We start from the raw sequence: 17,581 nt of genomic DNA, 5'->3' as shown, positions 1-17,581 counted from the left end.
ATTGTCCCCAGTGGGCCCTTGAAGATGGTAGAGGAGGAAGGCGAGGAGCTAGATTTATCCTCAGACAATTCTGTGGTGGATCCCAGCTCTCCTGGCCTTTCTCTTCAGTCAGAGCCTGGCTCCCCTCCCGAGTCCCCTCCCAGGCTTTCAGGCCCAGAGTCCTCTTCCCCCCCCTCCTTGAGCCAAGCATCACTCCAGGGAGGACGGGTCTAGTGCTTTCCTCTGAAGTGCAAGATGTGCTTCCACGAGGAGTGCTTCCACGACGGCTGCCTGGGCGACCCATGTGTTGATAGAGAACATTTGTAGGGCGGCGACCTGGTCAAACCCCTCGCTGTTTGTCCGGAACTATAAGTTAGATAGGTTTGCCTCAGCGGAGGCCTCGTTTGGCAGACAGGTGCTACAACAAGTTCACTCTGCGGCCGAACCCTTAGCCTCCTCTTCTACCCACCCTGGGGACAACTGACTCTCCAAGCAGTGCACAGGAAAATGACTATTGGCTTACCTGAAGGGTCCTTTTCTGTGTACTGTGGGAGAGTCCAACCCCACCCTTCTCTGTGTGGGCCCAGGGTTCGGGACCACCAGACTTTCTCCACGCCATCTCAGCGCATCTTCTGTACAGGCATCATTAAAAATCTGGTCTTAATGAGGAGCAGGAGGCATGGCCAAAGATTTTGAACTCAGTCCTTTGGCAATCAGGCTAATTTAACCCATGCTTGGGTCCCGCAGTGCACAGAAAAGGACTCTTCAGGTAAGCCAATGGTCATTCTGTTGTGAAGAAATGTGGTTTTAAAGTACAACTGCATTGCTTAGCGATGGCAATCCTGCAGTCTGGGTTGCTATTGTTAAACAAATCCCAGGGTCATTAAGCAAGGCAATTTCCTGCTGACTTCCAACAAACAAAATCAGTGTGGAAACTGGTAGGAAGATGCTCATGTGGGGAAAAGAGCAAGGGTGTGTGCAAGGAGGCATAATGCAGTGAAAGTCAAGAGCAAGCGTTAGGGTGCTGTGTGAGGCATGGGTCAAAGTGTCTGAGGGTGCTATGTGTGGCATGGGTTGGCAAGGTTGTATAAATGTGGAGTGACAGTCAGGAATTTGCAAGAACCATGATGTGGTTTGAGGAGGGTGTACAAAGCCAACATGGCTCTAGCATCAAAGGGGAAAAGGGTGCACAATGGAAAAGATTTATCCCAGTGATTTGGGACTTTCCTTGCCAGGTTCCCCATTAGGCTTTGGGGGAAACCTGCACAGGGTGACAAATAGTATTTGTGTAATTGTGGGGCACTATAATTGGCCATAAGTATGAACCAGTTGCTAAGACCCAAATTGGAATGATGTCACTGTGGAGGTAAAGGGACATAAAACTCCGAGGACCAGTCATAACCACCATTCATTTAGCACTGTTGCAACTTTAAATGGTCATAGGTCAAATGGTCATAGGTCATTATTTACATTCTAAATAACATGTTTGATCATAAAGTGTGATGTATTCGTAAGCTTGCTTTTAAAGCTGGGAATCTATTTGAAAAATAAAAAATGATTTACTAAAGTTTACTTTGTTTTGTTTTAGGGACCAGGTTCCTATATAATGAATTACATAATGTACATTTTGTGGGCTTTGAGCTTTGCTTTCTTAGCAGTTTCTTTGGTGAAGGTGTTCGCACCTTATGCTTGTGGATCAGGGATACCTGAGGTAAGAAATGAATTGTAGTTATCCATAACTGTGCTGAAAATAAATTTACGAAAAATATTCCTGTATATAACTAACTGTACATTGTTGTTTTATGAAGAAATAAGAAACTAGAATTTGATAAAAGAAACCAGACTGTCATGAAGATTACAATTTGGGATAGACATTTTAAATATTCTCAAATATTATTAAGAAATATATTAATACAGCTCTTGGAAAATTAAAACAGAATTTTATTATATAATTTGAGAAAAAGTTGTTACCTTGCTTAGAAATTTGAATGCCTTATTTTAGCATACTATGATTGTAATAGCAGATTAACCTATATGTAGATGTATAATATATTTGGAAGAAAATAGCAGAAATTCCTTACAATAGATTATCTTTGGTTTATCTTTGCAATCTTAATTTTTATTTCATGTATACTGAATGGAAAATACTGTTTGATAAAGGAAAGGATTATTACAGCACACATTAATATTCTGAAATGACCTCTTAAAATATATCTTAAGAGATAATGTATTTAAATAATATTTACATAATACAGAATAACAGAACAGAATAATAGAGTTGGAAGGGACCTTGGAGATCTTCTAGTCAAACCCCCTGCTAAGGCAGGAAATCCTATACCACTTCAGACAAATGGTTATCCAATATCTTCTTTAAAACTTCCAGTGTTGGAGCATTCACAACTTCTGGAGGCAAGAAGTTGATTAATTAATAATCTGATTAATTGTTCTGTCAAATAAATAATCCTTCCAAAGACTCAAAAACATTAAGAATGACAAAAAAACTAAAATAGAGCCATACATTCTGAAAAGGATAACTATTTTGAGAAGCATTTCTATAGAATGTACTTTTCTTTTCTTCTAGATCAAAACAATATTAAGTGGCTTCATCATTAGAGGGTACCTGGGCAAGTGGACATTGATGATTAAAACAGTCACTTTAGTCTTGGCTGTAGCCTCGGGCTTGAGCTTAGGGAAAGAAGGCCCTCTTGTACATGTTGCCTGTTGCTGGGGAAACATCTTTTCGTACCTCTTCCCCAAATACAGCACGAATGAAGCAAAGAAAAGGGAGGTATGTCCTTTTTTAACCAGTTTTTAATTTCAGTAGAAATTGCAAGATATTTCAAATTTTTAAAAAATTATTATATATAAACTGTTTTAGTCTTATTAATGGTGTTCCAAATATTACATTTTAAATAGGCAAATCTCTAATTTTTCATGTATAGCAGCACCCTTTTGTTGTAAAAAAACATGCTTGTATTAATCCAGTACATATTATTTTTGTAACATGGAAAGCAGTGTTATTGACAATAGATTAATTGGATAAGCAATCAAGACTAAATGTAGAAGTATACGCCACAAAGAAACTTTTCTTCTCCCTTAATTCAATAAAAATGTGGTTGCTTTCTGTTGGAACAAAAGTTTGTATGTGGATTTTGCATAATTAAGAAGCACAAGGAGCTTTCATTGATGCACAGAGGGTTTGTTATTTGAGTACTGTATAGGGCTGTCTACCTATTTGGATCCAAAGTGGAAAAGGTGCTATAGATGGGAATTGAGCTACTCACTGTTCTTGTCCATTGCTTTCAAGAAGAAACTCTGCCTTTTCCTAGACTTCTTTGATAACCATGCAACCCAGAAAAATAAGTGATTGGGTTAAGGAAAAAATAAATGCCACATTATAATATTTAGTATTATATAGGTCAGGTCAAACTCTTTGGAACATAAGTTTAGCATATTTCATTAATTGGTATTTAGATAATCTAAAACTGTCTAATCTGTTCTCTAGGTATTATCTGCTGCTTCAGCAGCTGGAGTATCAGTAGCATTTGGTGCCCCAATTGGAGGAGTTCTTTTCAGCCTAGAAGAAGTATGTATTTCCCAGTACTGAAAATACCTGGATTTGCTTGTTACTTGTAATTGCCAGTTGCAGATGTAACTGAGCATGGTTTCATCCCCTCTGCATAGGGTGGTTCAGTAACAAACAGAAAGAAGTATTTCACAACATATTTTGCAGATAAATGATGGTAAATTATCAGACAACACAAAATATGTTTGATCTATTTAAGCATCATTTACATCATTTCAACAGAATGAAAGAAAAATTGTACCATTTTATAAAAAAATTATGGAGACAATTCCTATTTGTCATAGGTTTTTAATGGAGGGAAATATGTATTGTTATAACACTTGAAGTTCCTTATAAATATATATCCTTATCATGAATTCATTCTTGCTATCAATGATCAGTCCTAGCTAGCAGTAGTTTTTCTGTATTCATCGATGTTAAAGGTTTTATTCTGATGATGATTTAAACATCTAAAATAAATAACTTAATATGTGAGACAATATCTTGGTTATAGAATAATACCTACAAAATGTAAATAAGCATTTTACTTTATGACACAAGTCATCTTTAATGAATATTCAGTGCTGCTGCATAAAACTTGGCAGCAGGGAGGTGTAAAATTGTCCTTTGCACCCTGGGGATTAAGCAGTAATGCTGAAATCAGCCCAGTATGAATGTCTCTGTAAGGAACCACGTTGGTATAGTGGTTAAGGTGCTGCCCTAGAAACCAGGATATTGTCAGTTCTAGTCCCTCTTTAAACATGAAAACCAGCTGAGTCACTTTGGGCCAGTCACGCTCTATCAGCTCAGTCCATCTCGCAAGGTTGTTGTGGGGAAAATAGGACAAAGAAGTATTACCTGTGTTTGCTGCCTTGAGTTACTTAAATAATAAAGATGGGTTTTTAAAAAATCAAATAAATAAGTACGGTAATATAAGCACTGGAGAAGTACATGCTCTGTTGTTTCTGCATGTCCAGAGTCACAGGAGCCCTGTCTCCTCAGCTCAAATGGACTCCCCAGCTCAAATGGATACCTACATGATATCGGACCTGGGTACTTGAGAGACTGCCTCCTGCCAATTACCTCCCTTCGACCAATCAGATCCCACAGATTAGGCCTCCTCCGGATACCATCAGCTAGTCAATGTCGACTGTCGACCCCCCGGGGGAGGGCCTTTTCTGTGGCTGCTCCGGTCCTCTGGAATGATCTCCCCGTGGAGATTCGGACCCTCACCACCCTCACCACCCTTCAGGCTTCCGCAAAGCCGTCAAGACCTGGCTGTTCCGGCAGGCCTGGGGCTGATGAGTTCCCAGCCCCACTCGAATTGCTGATTGTTGTGTAGTTTTTAATTTGTCTTTGTATCCTGTTTGTCTCGTTTGTTTTTATATTGCCCCCTTCCCCATGTGTTTGTTCGCCGCCCTGAGTCCCCCCGGGAATAGGGCGGCATACAAGTATAATAAATACAAATACAAATAATTATTTTGACAGCTCAAAGATTCTTTTGAGGCTAGATATTTGAAGGTTGCTGAAACATCCCAGGAAAGGCACAGTAGTACCTGTTTGATTCATTGGCAATAAAGTTTGGAGACCTGGTTAGGTCCACTTGGTGCTCAGTGTCAACAAACTACTTAGAATAAAATAATCTTGTCCATAGATCCATTTATATTCTCTTTTTTGTGTCTTTAAAGGTTAGTTATTATTTTCCATTGAAGACTTTGTGGAGATCATTTTTTGCTGCTTTGGTGGCTGCATTTGTTTTGAGATCCATCAATCCTTTTGGAAACAGTCGTCTGGTTCTTTTCTATGTCGAATATCACACTCCATGGTATCTATTTGAGCTATTGCCCTTTATCCTTCTGGGTGTATTTGGTGGACTGTGGGGAGCATTTTTCATCCGTGCCAACATTGCTTGGTGCCGTCGACGGAAATCAACCAAATTTGGAAAGTATCCAGTTCTTGAAGTTATTATTGTAGCAGCAATAACAGCTGTCATTGCTTTTCCAAACCCCTACACCAGAGTCAACACCAGTGAGCTAATTAAAGAACTTTTCACAGACTGTGGGCCTTTGGAGTCATCCTCACTTTGTGATTATCGAAATGACATGAATGCCAGTAAAATAGTGGATGATATTCCTGACCGTCCAGCAGGCACTGGAGTATATTCAGCAATATGGCAGCTGTGCTTAGCTCTTATATTTAAAATTATAATGACAGTCTTCACTTTTGGTATTAAGGTAAGATGAAACAAACTTCTCTTCCTTGTTTTGGTCTTTTTCATTTTTCTTTCTGCAATGCTCTAATTAGTTCTCCATCTCTTTACTGGCAATTGAACAGAACTAATTTATTTCCATAAGATAAACTGTTTACAGGTAGCCCTTGACTTATGACCACAATTGAGCCCAAAATTTCTGTTGTTAAGTGAGACATTTGTTAAGTGAGTTTTGCTCCATTTTGCAAACTTTTTTGCCGGAGTTATTAAGTGAATCACTATAGTTGATAAGTTAGTAACTTGATTATTAAGTGAATCTGGTTTCCCAATGACTTTGCCACTCAGAAGGTCACAAAAGGTCATCATATGACCTTGGGACACAGCAACGGTCATAAATATGAACCAGTTGCCAGGCATCTGAGTTTTGATTACATGATCATGGGGATGTTGCAAAGGTGATAACTGTGGAAAACAGTCGTAAGTCACATTTTTCAGTCCTGTTGTAAATTTGAATAATCACCAAATGAACTGTTGTAAGTCAAGAATTACCTGTATTGCTTTGAAATAATGTATTCTTGGACAAGTTGATGTAAAATTTCAGCGTCTTGTCCACTCTCCACTCATGCTTGTATAGTACCATTAGGCTTCAACCTTTTATATTTATTTAGCAGCACATTCTAGCTAGCTGGATGATGAATGAGCACAGTCAAGACTCTAAAAGTCAAAGGGTAATACTGGATAAAAAGCTTATTCTGATTTTGGTCATATAATTCTAAAATCCTCTCTCTTAACAGAAATGCTAAAGAAACAGAACTTTGTCATCTTATTTACTGGTTCCCTGACTGTTTCATCTCCAAAGTAGCTTTTAATTTCAGACTAATATTATTTTTAATTTTTTAAAAAAATACTTTGCACTTTGTAGACAGTTTGCTTCCAGACAGTATGGTGGAAAACATGCTATGTTAATGTGCTGATTTTGTTACGCTGCTATAATGAGGAAAAGCCTATTGCTAGGATGTTCACATACACAATGTCTGAGGCACTGCCGCTCTGAGGTATGTGAGGGAGATAAATATGCATGGACAGGAAACAATGAGGACTTGATATGGCAAGGCTATTCAAGTCTTTTACAGGCTATTTATCTGCTTGCATTGCATTTTTTTAAATTCTCTTCTTGATTGTTCAAATGTGGCTTGTAGGTGTTCTGTTTCTGGATCAAATGTGGCTTGTAGGTGTTCTGTTTCTGGATCAAATGTGGCTTGTAGGTGTTCTGTTTCTGGATCAAATGTGGCTTGTAGGTGTTCTGTTTCTGGATTTTTTATACAAGCAAATTCTTTCATAGCCTTTTCAAAAATCTGAAAAAGAAGTTACTCATTCTTCTAAGTCACAATCTTCCTTGACATTTTGTTGTTTTAGGTTCCATCAGGCTTGTTCATACCCAGTATGGCCATTGGCGCAATAGCTGGCAGAATTGTTGGAATTGCTGTGGAACAATTGGCTTATTATCATCACGACTGGTTTATCTTCAAGCAGTGGTGTGAAGTTGGAGCAGATTGCATAACTCCGGGCCTCTACGCTATGGTTGGTGCTGCTGCATGCTTAGGTAATTATAACAGCCAACAGTCAGCCAATTTTACATTACAAGTGGATACAAATATTTGACCTGATTGTTGTCATACAAAAACATTTAACTATAGAAAACTATAATAGTATGATGTGGAAGGATGTCTGTACCAAAAAATAATTGCCATTGTGAATTGACCAGTCACAACTACAGGTAGTCCTCAACTTACAGTGGTCATTTAGTGACCGTTAGAAGTTACAGTGGCACTGAAAAAATTGACTTATGACCATTTTTCACACTTATGGCCATTGCAGTATCCCCATGGTCATGTTATCAAAATTCAGATGCTTGACAATTGACTCATATTTATGATATTTGCAGTTCCTTGGGAGTCATGTGATCAGCTTCTGTGACCTGACAAGCAAAGTCATTGGGGAAAGTGGATCCACTTAACAACCATGTTACTGATGTAACAACTGCAGTGATTCATTTAACAACTATAGCAAGAAAGGACATGAAATGGGGCAAAACTCACTTAACAAATGTTTCACTTAGCAATAGAAATTTTAGGCTCAATTGTGGTCATAAGTTGAGGACTACCTGTATTCCTTTACTTTTACACCAGCTGGAGAAGTTGTTACTTGATATACTTTTTAGAGCCTTAGATATTCCTTGCTATTCCATTTGCTTTTTTTTTTTAGAAGTAGCATGCTGTTAAAACAAGCACTGTACAGTAGTTACTTACCAAGTACAGCCCAGAAGCAGATTGGAAATAAAGTTGAAGCTTTAAGCTAATGCTTGGCAGCATGCTATCATCATGCTTAATTCTTTTTAAATATTGGAATCTTTAAAAAAAATAAGACAAATTAATAATAATCCATTAGGAGCAAGAAAGATCCTTATAAACCTTAGAGGTGGTATATTTGGCACCTCTAAGATTTAGCAATTTCCTCAATTAAGTTTTACAGTGCAAGTCTAAGCATAATAGAAACAATTCAACAAAACTACATGCATTTCACAACATGCTGATTAAGCCATTTTTATTTTTATTTTCCCAGGTGGAGTGACAAGGATGACTGTATCTCTAGTGGTTATTGTGTTTGAGTTAACGGGGGGACTAGAGTACATTGTACCTCTTATGGCTGCAGTAATGACGAGCAAATGGGTTGGAGATGCTTTTGGCAGAGAAGGCATCTATGAAGCACACATACGTCTGAATGGATATCCTTTCTTGGATGCTAAGGAAGAATTTACTCATACAACCCTGGCGGCTGATGTCATGAGACCTCGAAGAAATGATGCTCCATTGGCAGTATTAACACAGGATAATATGACTGTGGATGATATTGAAAATTTGATCAACGAAACCAGCTGTAATGGTTTTCCTGTAATAATGTCAAAAGAATCCCAAAGATTAGTAGGATTTGCGCTAAGGAGAGATTTGACTATTGCAATAGGTAATTGCTTTTCATTAGCTGGAGGATATCTATTATTTTTCCAAAGAGTAATAGGAAGGCAGTCATAGCAGAAGTACAGACAGTATACATGACCCTGAGGTAAAAGGAAGGAAATGGGGATACGATGTTCAAAGAGGTTGGTCTCATGTATTTTGTTGGTCTCATGTATTTTGGATGTGTCCCTTCTATTTCCTTGCCAAATGGAGAAGCGTCTTCAATGAACTATTTTTATAGATAATACACATATAAATCAAATATACCTATTCTATCATTGCAAAGTTGTTTTAAGGACAATGCAGGTATGATAGTTCAGATGAAATGCTTGGTAGATCTTTTGCAATACAGAATTCTGAATGGAACAATGCGGCTATTAATGTAGCTAGAGAGCTGAAACCGAATCTGTGTAAGGTAAAGTTGTATTTGATTAGAATCTCACAAAAACCTCAAAATCTCAGATTGTCCAGGAAAGTGCTCCTAATGGTAGGTTATGAGCACGCACTTAGGCATTTGGAATTGGAATTGGAATTGGAAAGTTTATTTATAGGCCGCCCTTTTCCCTGGGGGGACTCAGGGCGGCTTACAATTCATGGAGAGGGGAATACAAACAGTGAAATAAAAAACAATACATAATTAAAAATAGAACACAACATTCATCATTCGGGAGGGGACAGATTACAATCTAACCCCAGGCCTGACGGGATAGCCAGATCTTAAGGGCTGTACGGAAGGTCTGAAGGGTGGTGAGGGTACGGATCTCCACGGGGAGATCGTTCCAAAGGGTCGGAGCTACTACCGAGAAGGCTCTCCTCCGCGTAGTCGCCAGTCGACACTGACTGGCAGATGGAATTTGGAGGAGGCCTAATCTGTGTGATCTAATTGGTCGCGAGGAGGTGATTGGCAGGAGGCGGTCTCTCAAGTACTGAAGTATTTAAATTGTATATACAAGGCCTGGAAATCCAACAGAACTAGCAGGCTCTACCTAAGATAATCTTTCTCAGCAGCCAAACCCCTTTTTTATAAACCATTGAGAGACTACACCTCATAATTATTTCTAAATTACAAAGAGCACTAACTTCAACATGCTTTAACACTCTGCACACAGTAGTTTTGGAGGACCAGTACAAAAAAGTCTCATATTGGCTAAGACTGTGCTTATAAGCCAGGGGCTGTTGAAACTACAGGTAGTCCTCAATTTACAACTACGATTGGGACCAGAATTTCCATTGCTAAGCAAGACATTAGCTAAGCATTAAATGAGTCATGTCTGATTTTACAACCTTTTTTTGCCAAGGTTCAACAAATCACCATAGTTGCTAAGTCATATCATTGTTAAGTGAATCTGGCATTCCCCATTGACTTTGCTTGTTGGAAGCCATCCACAAAGGTTACAAATGGCAGCCATGGGTCCCAGGATGCTGCAACCATTGTAAATATATGCTGGTTGCCAAACACCAAAATTTGATCACAGCACTGGGGATGCTGCAACAGTTGTATGGGCAAGGATTGGTCTTAAGTCACTTTTTTCAGTGCCATTTTAACTGATTAGTTGCTAAACAAATGGTTATAAGTGGAGAACTATCTGTATAGCTTATGGCCGCTATACTGTATCCTCTGTCAGGAGTCCTGACTCAGGACTCAAGGACCCACCTTAGTACTTCTTACATGGTAAAATATCCTGGAAATTCTGTTGTTTTTTTCATGAAGAATATGATTCATTCTTTTTGAACATAGATACATTTTATTATACTGCCAGTAAAATTTGGAACCTTTATTATATATTGACAAACCCACCATTGTTGCAGCAGATTGTGGTTTGTAATCTACTTATGAAAGAGCAGGACTTGAGACCACAAAAGTGAGAGAAACAGGTTTATTGGATGCATCGAGTTCAGCGTGTTCACACACCAAAATCTGAACTGAACTGAGCTCTGCCCAGGATCCTACTTTTATGCCGTGTTCCACACGGTACATTCTCAAGGCTTTTCCATACACGAGACAAGCATGACATTTCAAAAGGGGAAGTTCACTTGGACTGTTACAGCAAAGTACATAGGAGAAATATAAAAAGAGAAGTTCCTATTTCATCTTAAGCTGTCAGCAGCTTTTACCTCTGTCCTATCTCTCACCCACGTCTGGCTTCCTGTGCCTCCACTTTACAGGGTCTTGCCACACAGTTCAGCCCTATTTGTAATACTTATGAGGAAGTTGGGGAGAAGGTTCACTGCAGCTAAAAGTCAACTTTGGGACTCCAGGGCACTGGAATAAAAGCCAAACTAAAATGAATTTATAAGGTCCATTCTATTAAGACCACCTAACCTGGCCAGCCACTGGTGGGTTTACCTGTGCAACCCATGCTGTATCACCATCAATTGTAATAGTTTATCTTGTTTTGTTTTTTGCTTAATTTTTGTGTTCGTTTTTAAAATTCTGATCAGTGACCATAATAAAAATATTCATTAACCCATTGGAATTTAGCCAATTAAAACCTCTGGAGACACAGATTTAATCCTGAATTAACTCCTGTATCCATCTGTATATGTAGGTGGAGTCATAGTAGGGAGTTAGCTGTGGTGGTATCTGGATGAGAGGCTATTTCATTTTATTATTGCAAGTGGAGTTTGCTTCCCTTAATCTTAGCTTAACTATTCATAATATTTAAAGCCTCAAATCCCCATTATGTATTAGATCGGATAGTTATCTGAATCCACAAAATGTAAAGAATTTCCAGAGCCTGCTTTAGACTGCTGCTGCTTTTAGATACTTGTCCAAGACAGATTTCTTTCAGAAGGTCTTGGAATTTCTTTGTTAATGTTTTCCATTTTGGTATTTATAGTGTTTTAAAATGTTGTGCAAATTAGGATTATTCTTAATTAGGCCGCCTTGGAGATTTAGTTGGAAGGAGGCATTCAGTACATTGTTATTAAACTTGTTTTTTTTAATGATAGTTCACAAGTTTTTTCAAGCCTCCTCTTATAAAGTCAGTTGCAGTACAACTACTAACCAGAGTAACATATCTCTCTGCCTCTCTTGCAAATAGTATTTCTTAGGACAGCTTCACTCTTTGATAATATCAAGACTTTGATCATAACAGCATTGCTTTTTAATTTGGGGAAAATATGACTAATTTTTTTAAAAAAAAATCTGAACTTCAGATGGATTTATTTGTGATTATTGTTCAAGTTTATCTGCATATCTCTTATAGAAACATCTAAAGTATTCCTTTCAGTTCTCAAAATTGAATTCTCAAAATTGATGTTTTTCAATTTGGTATTTCTAATGTTTTAAAATGTTGTGCAATTTAGGATTATTCTTAATTAGGCTGCCTTGGAGATTTAGTTGGAAGGAGGCTGAGACCAGATAGATACAGTGCAAGAGGAAGGAGCTGCTGAAAAGATAGGAGGGGAAAAAAACTCATGAAAAGGGAAAGGAAGGGTAGGATCATTCACTAAGAAGCAGATTATTATTGCAGCTACTTTTTATTTTATTGTTTAAAGCCCTTGACTTTCCCATGCATGCTTATGGGTACATACAGATAGAATTCCTAGGGAAAGAATCATTGCATGGCCTGAATGTATGCTATCAAATTTATGATGTTTTTAATCACATGTTAGCTACCCAACAATTCCATTTCTTTATGCATATTTACAGTGGGAATATGAAACCTATCCATATATGGGTGTCCAGAAGAGAAAATTAATTGGAAATAATAATACACACATGAAGCAATTGGCTAAAATCTAGCAATACTTAAAAAAAAATCCAATCCTTCATACTGATTTTTCTTTTTTTGTTCTTGTTGAAGAAAGTGCCAGAAAGAAACAAGAAGGCATCGTTGGCAGTTCCAGAGTCTGTTTTGCCCAGCACACCTTATCACTTTCAGCAGAAAGTCCTCGACCTTTGAAGCTTAGGAGCATTCTTGACATGAGCCCTTTTACAGTTACAGATCATACACCAATGGAGATTGTTGTAGACATATTCCGCAAACTGGGCCTAAGGCAGTGTCTTGTGACACACAATGGGTGAGTTCTTTATTGAAAAAATGTCTTGTGTACCCTGCCAAGATTTTTTTTTCGCCATTGTTTAATGGTTCTTTCACACTTGGTTAGAAATGTTAGTCTTACAGACTGTATTTGCTCCACCCATAACTTTATTTTTCAAGTAAAAATAAAAAACTAAAAGACCTCCAAGTTCCCTTCTAACTCAATTATTCTGTGTTCTATGTCGGCGGTTCCCAACCTTTCCATCTTGATGGACTGGGCCGGCATGAGTGGCAGGCGTGCAGAAGCGCCCCTCTGCTCACGCGAATTGAGCTGAGAGCGTGTGCCCAAAACTCCACTTGCGTGAGCGAAGACCACTTGTGCTCGCATGCAAAGCTCCATTCACATGAGTGGAGAGTGCTCAAGCATGAAGCTCCACTCACACAAGTCGAGAGTGCTTGTGCACAAAACTCCATTTGCGTGAATGGAGCTTCACGTGCAAGCGCAAGTGCCCTCCACATAAGTGCTGTCCGTTTTTACGAGCGGAGGTTCATGTGTGAGCGCAAGAGCCCACTGCTTGTGTGAGTGGAGCTTCATACCCATGGATTTTCCTGCCGCTTGTGTGAGGGGAGCTTCACACGCACGTTTGCCTATCGCTTGCATTGCTTGGTTTCAAACAGGCTGCAGCCCAGTAGTGGCAATTCCTATTCTATATAACTTCTTGGAACTTTATTGAATCTCCTAGTCAGCTTTTAAAAGCAAATAAGAAGCTACTGTGATGTTTATTGAGTTTTCCTTATAGGGTGGAATACTAGATTGCATTACCATATTAAGTTCATAGGAAACTTGGTCATTCTTCTAGTGTGTATTTAAAATATTTTATATAGATAACTGTTTACAATTGTAAAAATACCATACATTTGAAACTACATTTGTTCTGCATCATTTTATTTTAAATATATTAAAAAGTCAGTATGGCAAAGTAAAATGCTGGAATATAGGTTCAAGTTTCTGCTCAGTCAGGGAAGTCATGTATTTGGAGGTACTGTAGCTAATCTCTCTCCCAGGTTGTGGTTGTAACGATGAACTGTGGAGACAAGTGTGGTTACCAAGACTGAGCTTCTGCAATCTTTTTTCTCTTAAAAACCACTTAATTCCTTAGGGTCTGTATGATTGTTATCAGTAAGGTGAAATAACTGATCATTGGGGCTAGAGTAAAAATGGTCATTGAGCCATTCACTATTCTGGTTTTGACAAGTATGTCCCCATTCTCTGCAAACTACGATTTTTTTTATTTCTTATACTCTTACTTTTCTACACTGTGTAATCTACACAGAATATTTTTGAAATTCACCAAGCGTTTCAAATGCCCCTACGTCTACAGGTTGGCCTTCCATTCCTTAGAAGATATCCACCTCTACTATGTGATTTTTTTAAAGCCATTGTTTCCAGTTTAATACTTCCAGATGTTGGACTACACATTCCAACCAGCTATTGGCAACAATGGGTTAAATGGAACTTTGGTATAACTTGCAGTCTCTGCATTTCTATTATAAATATGAAGTGTACATGGCTATTTTTTTAAAAAGAAGTTTGTTTACTTTATTATTTAAACATTTTTTTCTAAAAAGAAAACCTTATTGAGACCCCCCCCCCCCCAAAGTAGGGCTGATTTCAAAACTCCATGGTGAGTTTCTGCTTTCTATCCTAAGATTAGTCTTTTACCTAAAGATGCAAGACGATAATCTGCCACTCATTTCTATCCTAAAGCTGTGACAGAGGAAGACATTTGTTGACACTATAAATCATCTTCCATGTCTTCCATCTATAGAAATAAAGCCTTGGTTAAATGTTGTTTACCTTTGTAGCTTTTTTTTTACATGATTCCATACAGATAGATACCTAGAAAGCAGTTCTATTGACAGTTCTCTCTCTGATCATCAGTGCATCAGATTGTAATTGCATTCTTCACATATTAGGCCCAGTGTCGTTTTCCAGTCAATGTGATTGAGCTCCAGTTATGGAGTGAGAATATAAAATATTATAGTGAGTAGAAATAATGTTTTAGAAATTTGAAGTGATCACATAAAGTTAGTATAATAAGATATACAGACAAATAAAAGTTCATAATTGTTTTGGAAAGTAATAAACTACCATATTTTTCGGAGTATAAGATGCACCTTTTTCCCTCAAAAAAGAGGCTGAAAATTTGGGTGCATCTTATACACTGAATACAGCATTTTTTGCCTCCCGAAATCCTACCCCTTCACCAAAATGGCCATGCATAGCCTTATGGAGACTTTCAGAGAGCTCCTGGGGGCTGGGGAAGGCAGAAATGAGTAAAAAATGGCCGTTATTTGCTCAATTTTGCCCCCAGGAGTACTTTATAAGTCTCCTAAAGGCTATGCATTCCATTTTTTTGACAAAAAAATGGGCCCGTTTTTGCAAAAAAATGGGCTGTGTTTTGGTTGTTTTCTCCCCCCCCCTCAGGAACACTATACAAGCCCCTAAAGGCTATTCATGCCTTTTGGGGGGGGCAGGCCTGTTTTTGCGAAAAATGGGCCGTTTTGGGGAGATTTGCAGAGTGCAAAAACTTTTTTTTTTTTATTTGCCTCTTCAAAACCTTGATGCGTCTTATACTCCGGTGTGTCTTATACTCCTAAAAAGACGGTAAGTAAAAAGGGCAACCCTAAATAACCAAAATATTATTTTAATGTTTTAGTGAATGAATTTTTGTGGGCAAAAGTAATTAGCCTGAAGATATAGCATTTATGTTATTTTAACTAACTTTGTAGTATTTTTTGCATTTGATAATGTCAACAGTAACCGGATTTCATTCTCTTCAATTTGAGAGGCAAACTCAGTTGGTAAACTCATTAGAAATACAATACTTGAGTATACCATTATCAGTGCAACAGTTCTAGCAGTAGACTTTTCTGGAACGACACTTCTCTAGAAAAAGAGTTGAAAATCTGGCACAGTAAAAGATATGTGTCCCAAAAAATTTAAGGAATGTTCTGTTTTAAGAAATTGATTAACAATAGATTTTGGTTCAGTTCCATGATTTTGAAATATTTCTTACATTATCAAGGAAAGTACTGCACTATACTTGAAAGAAAAAGTTTCTTTGTGCAGCATTTTACCCTTCATTAAATAATATATAACAGATATATACATATATCTGAGTGTGTCTATGCATATGTGTGCACACTCATCTACACACACACAAACACACACATACTGTTGCCCAGCATCTCGGATGATTGAGGCACCTTACAAATTCTACAAATAACTACAAATAACTATAACGTCTGTCTGTCTGTCCTTCCCTCGATGTCTTTGAATCAGATTTTCCTGCTAGCAACTGCGTGTAGTTTTCTTGGCAATGTTTTTCAGAAATGATTAGCTATTGCCTCCTTCCTGTGATTCGCCCAAGATCACCCAGTTGGCTTTTTGCCTAAGGTGAGACTAGAATTTATAGTATCCCAGTTTCTAATACACAAAATTTGCTCAGTTATATTACATATATTATAAAATTACTTTAGAGAGTTTAAAACTTTTTTCTCTCTCTGTATGATTTGTAAGAAAAATTTAGAAGTAACTTAAGCAGGATTTCCAGGAATCAGGATGTGGAGCTTTGTGATCATAGGTAAATGTCACAAATGAAGGCAAATATGTGTCCCAGGATAGTTTTGCAGGATCCAACCTGGGTCAGTCACCGGGACCAGAATGGTGAGAGAGAAGTTCCCTGAAGATGGGCTCCAGCATGAGTCCAAAAGCTTGGAAAGCTAAACCTCTGGTCCTGGTGACTGACCTAGATTAGGTATGTAATTCTGCCAACTGTCTTCCTTTGTCACGACTCCCTGATTTTGATCCTAGATGGCACTGATAAAACCTTGACATATTCTTCTCTTCTATTCTCATGTTAAAAGAAATTCAAAATGAATGTATTAGTATGCAATTTACTATATTCTAAATGCAGAAATCAAGCAAAAGAAATGGTTCTGCATTTAAATTTAAATGCATATTTAAAATTTTTCATATGATTTGAATCCCCAAAAGCTGGATAAAATGCATAGCATCTGATATTTGTAAAAAGCTCAGAATTCCTATATGCAGAAATACTTAAGCTCATTCTTGCATTTCATTTTTACAGCCTTACGAAACTGGAGGTTTTAGTGACAGCAGTAAATGCCTAACCAGTGTTCATCATGTTTAAATTCATTCTTGTTTTATGTCCTCACTGTAAATTTTACATCTTTTGAAAGAGATGTTGATCACAAAGATTTTCATTTCACTGTTTTCATTACTACCAATTTTGCAATCCATGTTTTCATTTCATTTTTTTTTCACACGCAGTTATTAGCATAACATGATCTGTTTCAGGATTGTCTTGGGGATCATCACAAAGAAGAACATATTAGAGCATCTCGAGCAACTAAAGCAGCACGTCGAACCCTTGGTGATTAGATATATCAGATCTCATTTGACACTTTAGACATCAGGAAGCATGAAACTTGTGAATTGTTCAGTGTTCTATTACAACATCTGGACAAGCAATCGTATACAATTCTAAAAGCTTTTAAATTAAATTTGAAACATAATATTTAACATCCATTTGTTGGAAACATGCTGAATAAAGATGGGACCTGTAGTATTTTAGCAATTTTGGGGCTAGAAATTCTGGTATTCATATAAAATATATATAAATATATATAAATATATATATATAAATATATAAATATATTTATATATATTTCTCCCCCTAGTTTTGTGAAATTAGATAAATCCTGTCAAAACTCTTTGATTAGTGTTTTCATTTTTAATTTT

General features: G+C 37.6%; 1 protein-coding gene across 4 annotated transcripts in view; it reads left to right on the top strand.

The window, feature by feature from the left end:
- CLCN3 (Cl-/H+ antiporter 3) overlaps positions 1-17,581 on the top strand; it is a 47,218-nt gene that overhangs the window by 25,926 nt on the left and 3,711 nt on the right. For 2 of the 4 annotated variants that reach the window (XM_087724592.1, XM_087724593.1), the window contains 8 exons: positions 1,568-1,690; positions 2,561-2,767; positions 3,485-3,565; positions 5,233-5,778; positions 7,170-7,356; positions 8,376-8,774; positions 12,577-12,793; positions 17,138-17,213. In XM_087724592.1, the coding sequence (XP_087580718.1) occupies positions 1,568-1,690; positions 2,561-2,767; positions 3,485-3,565; positions 5,233-5,778; positions 7,170-7,356; positions 8,376-8,774; positions 12,577-12,793; positions 17,138-17,213 (1,836 nt within the window). The remainder of the gene's footprint in view (positions 1-1,567; positions 1,691-2,560; positions 2,768-3,484; positions 3,566-5,232; positions 5,779-7,169; positions 7,357-8,375; positions 8,775-12,576; positions 12,794-17,137; positions 17,214-17,581) is intronic. The other 2 variants (XM_087724594.1, XM_087724595.1) reach the window with 1 other exon arrangement.

This window comes from Thamnophis sirtalis, unplaced genomic scaffold, assembly GCF_051295495.1.
Source record: "Thamnophis sirtalis isolate CommonGarterSnake01/CBP01778 unplaced genomic scaffold, rThaSir2_p1.2 scaffold_10, whole genome shotgun sequence".
Lineage (NCBI taxonomy): Eukaryota > Metazoa > Chordata > Lepidosauria > Squamata > Natricidae > Thamnophis > Thamnophis sirtalis.
The sequence above is the reverse complement of the archived record's forward strand: the minus strand, read 5'-3'. Positions and strand labels throughout refer to the sequence as shown.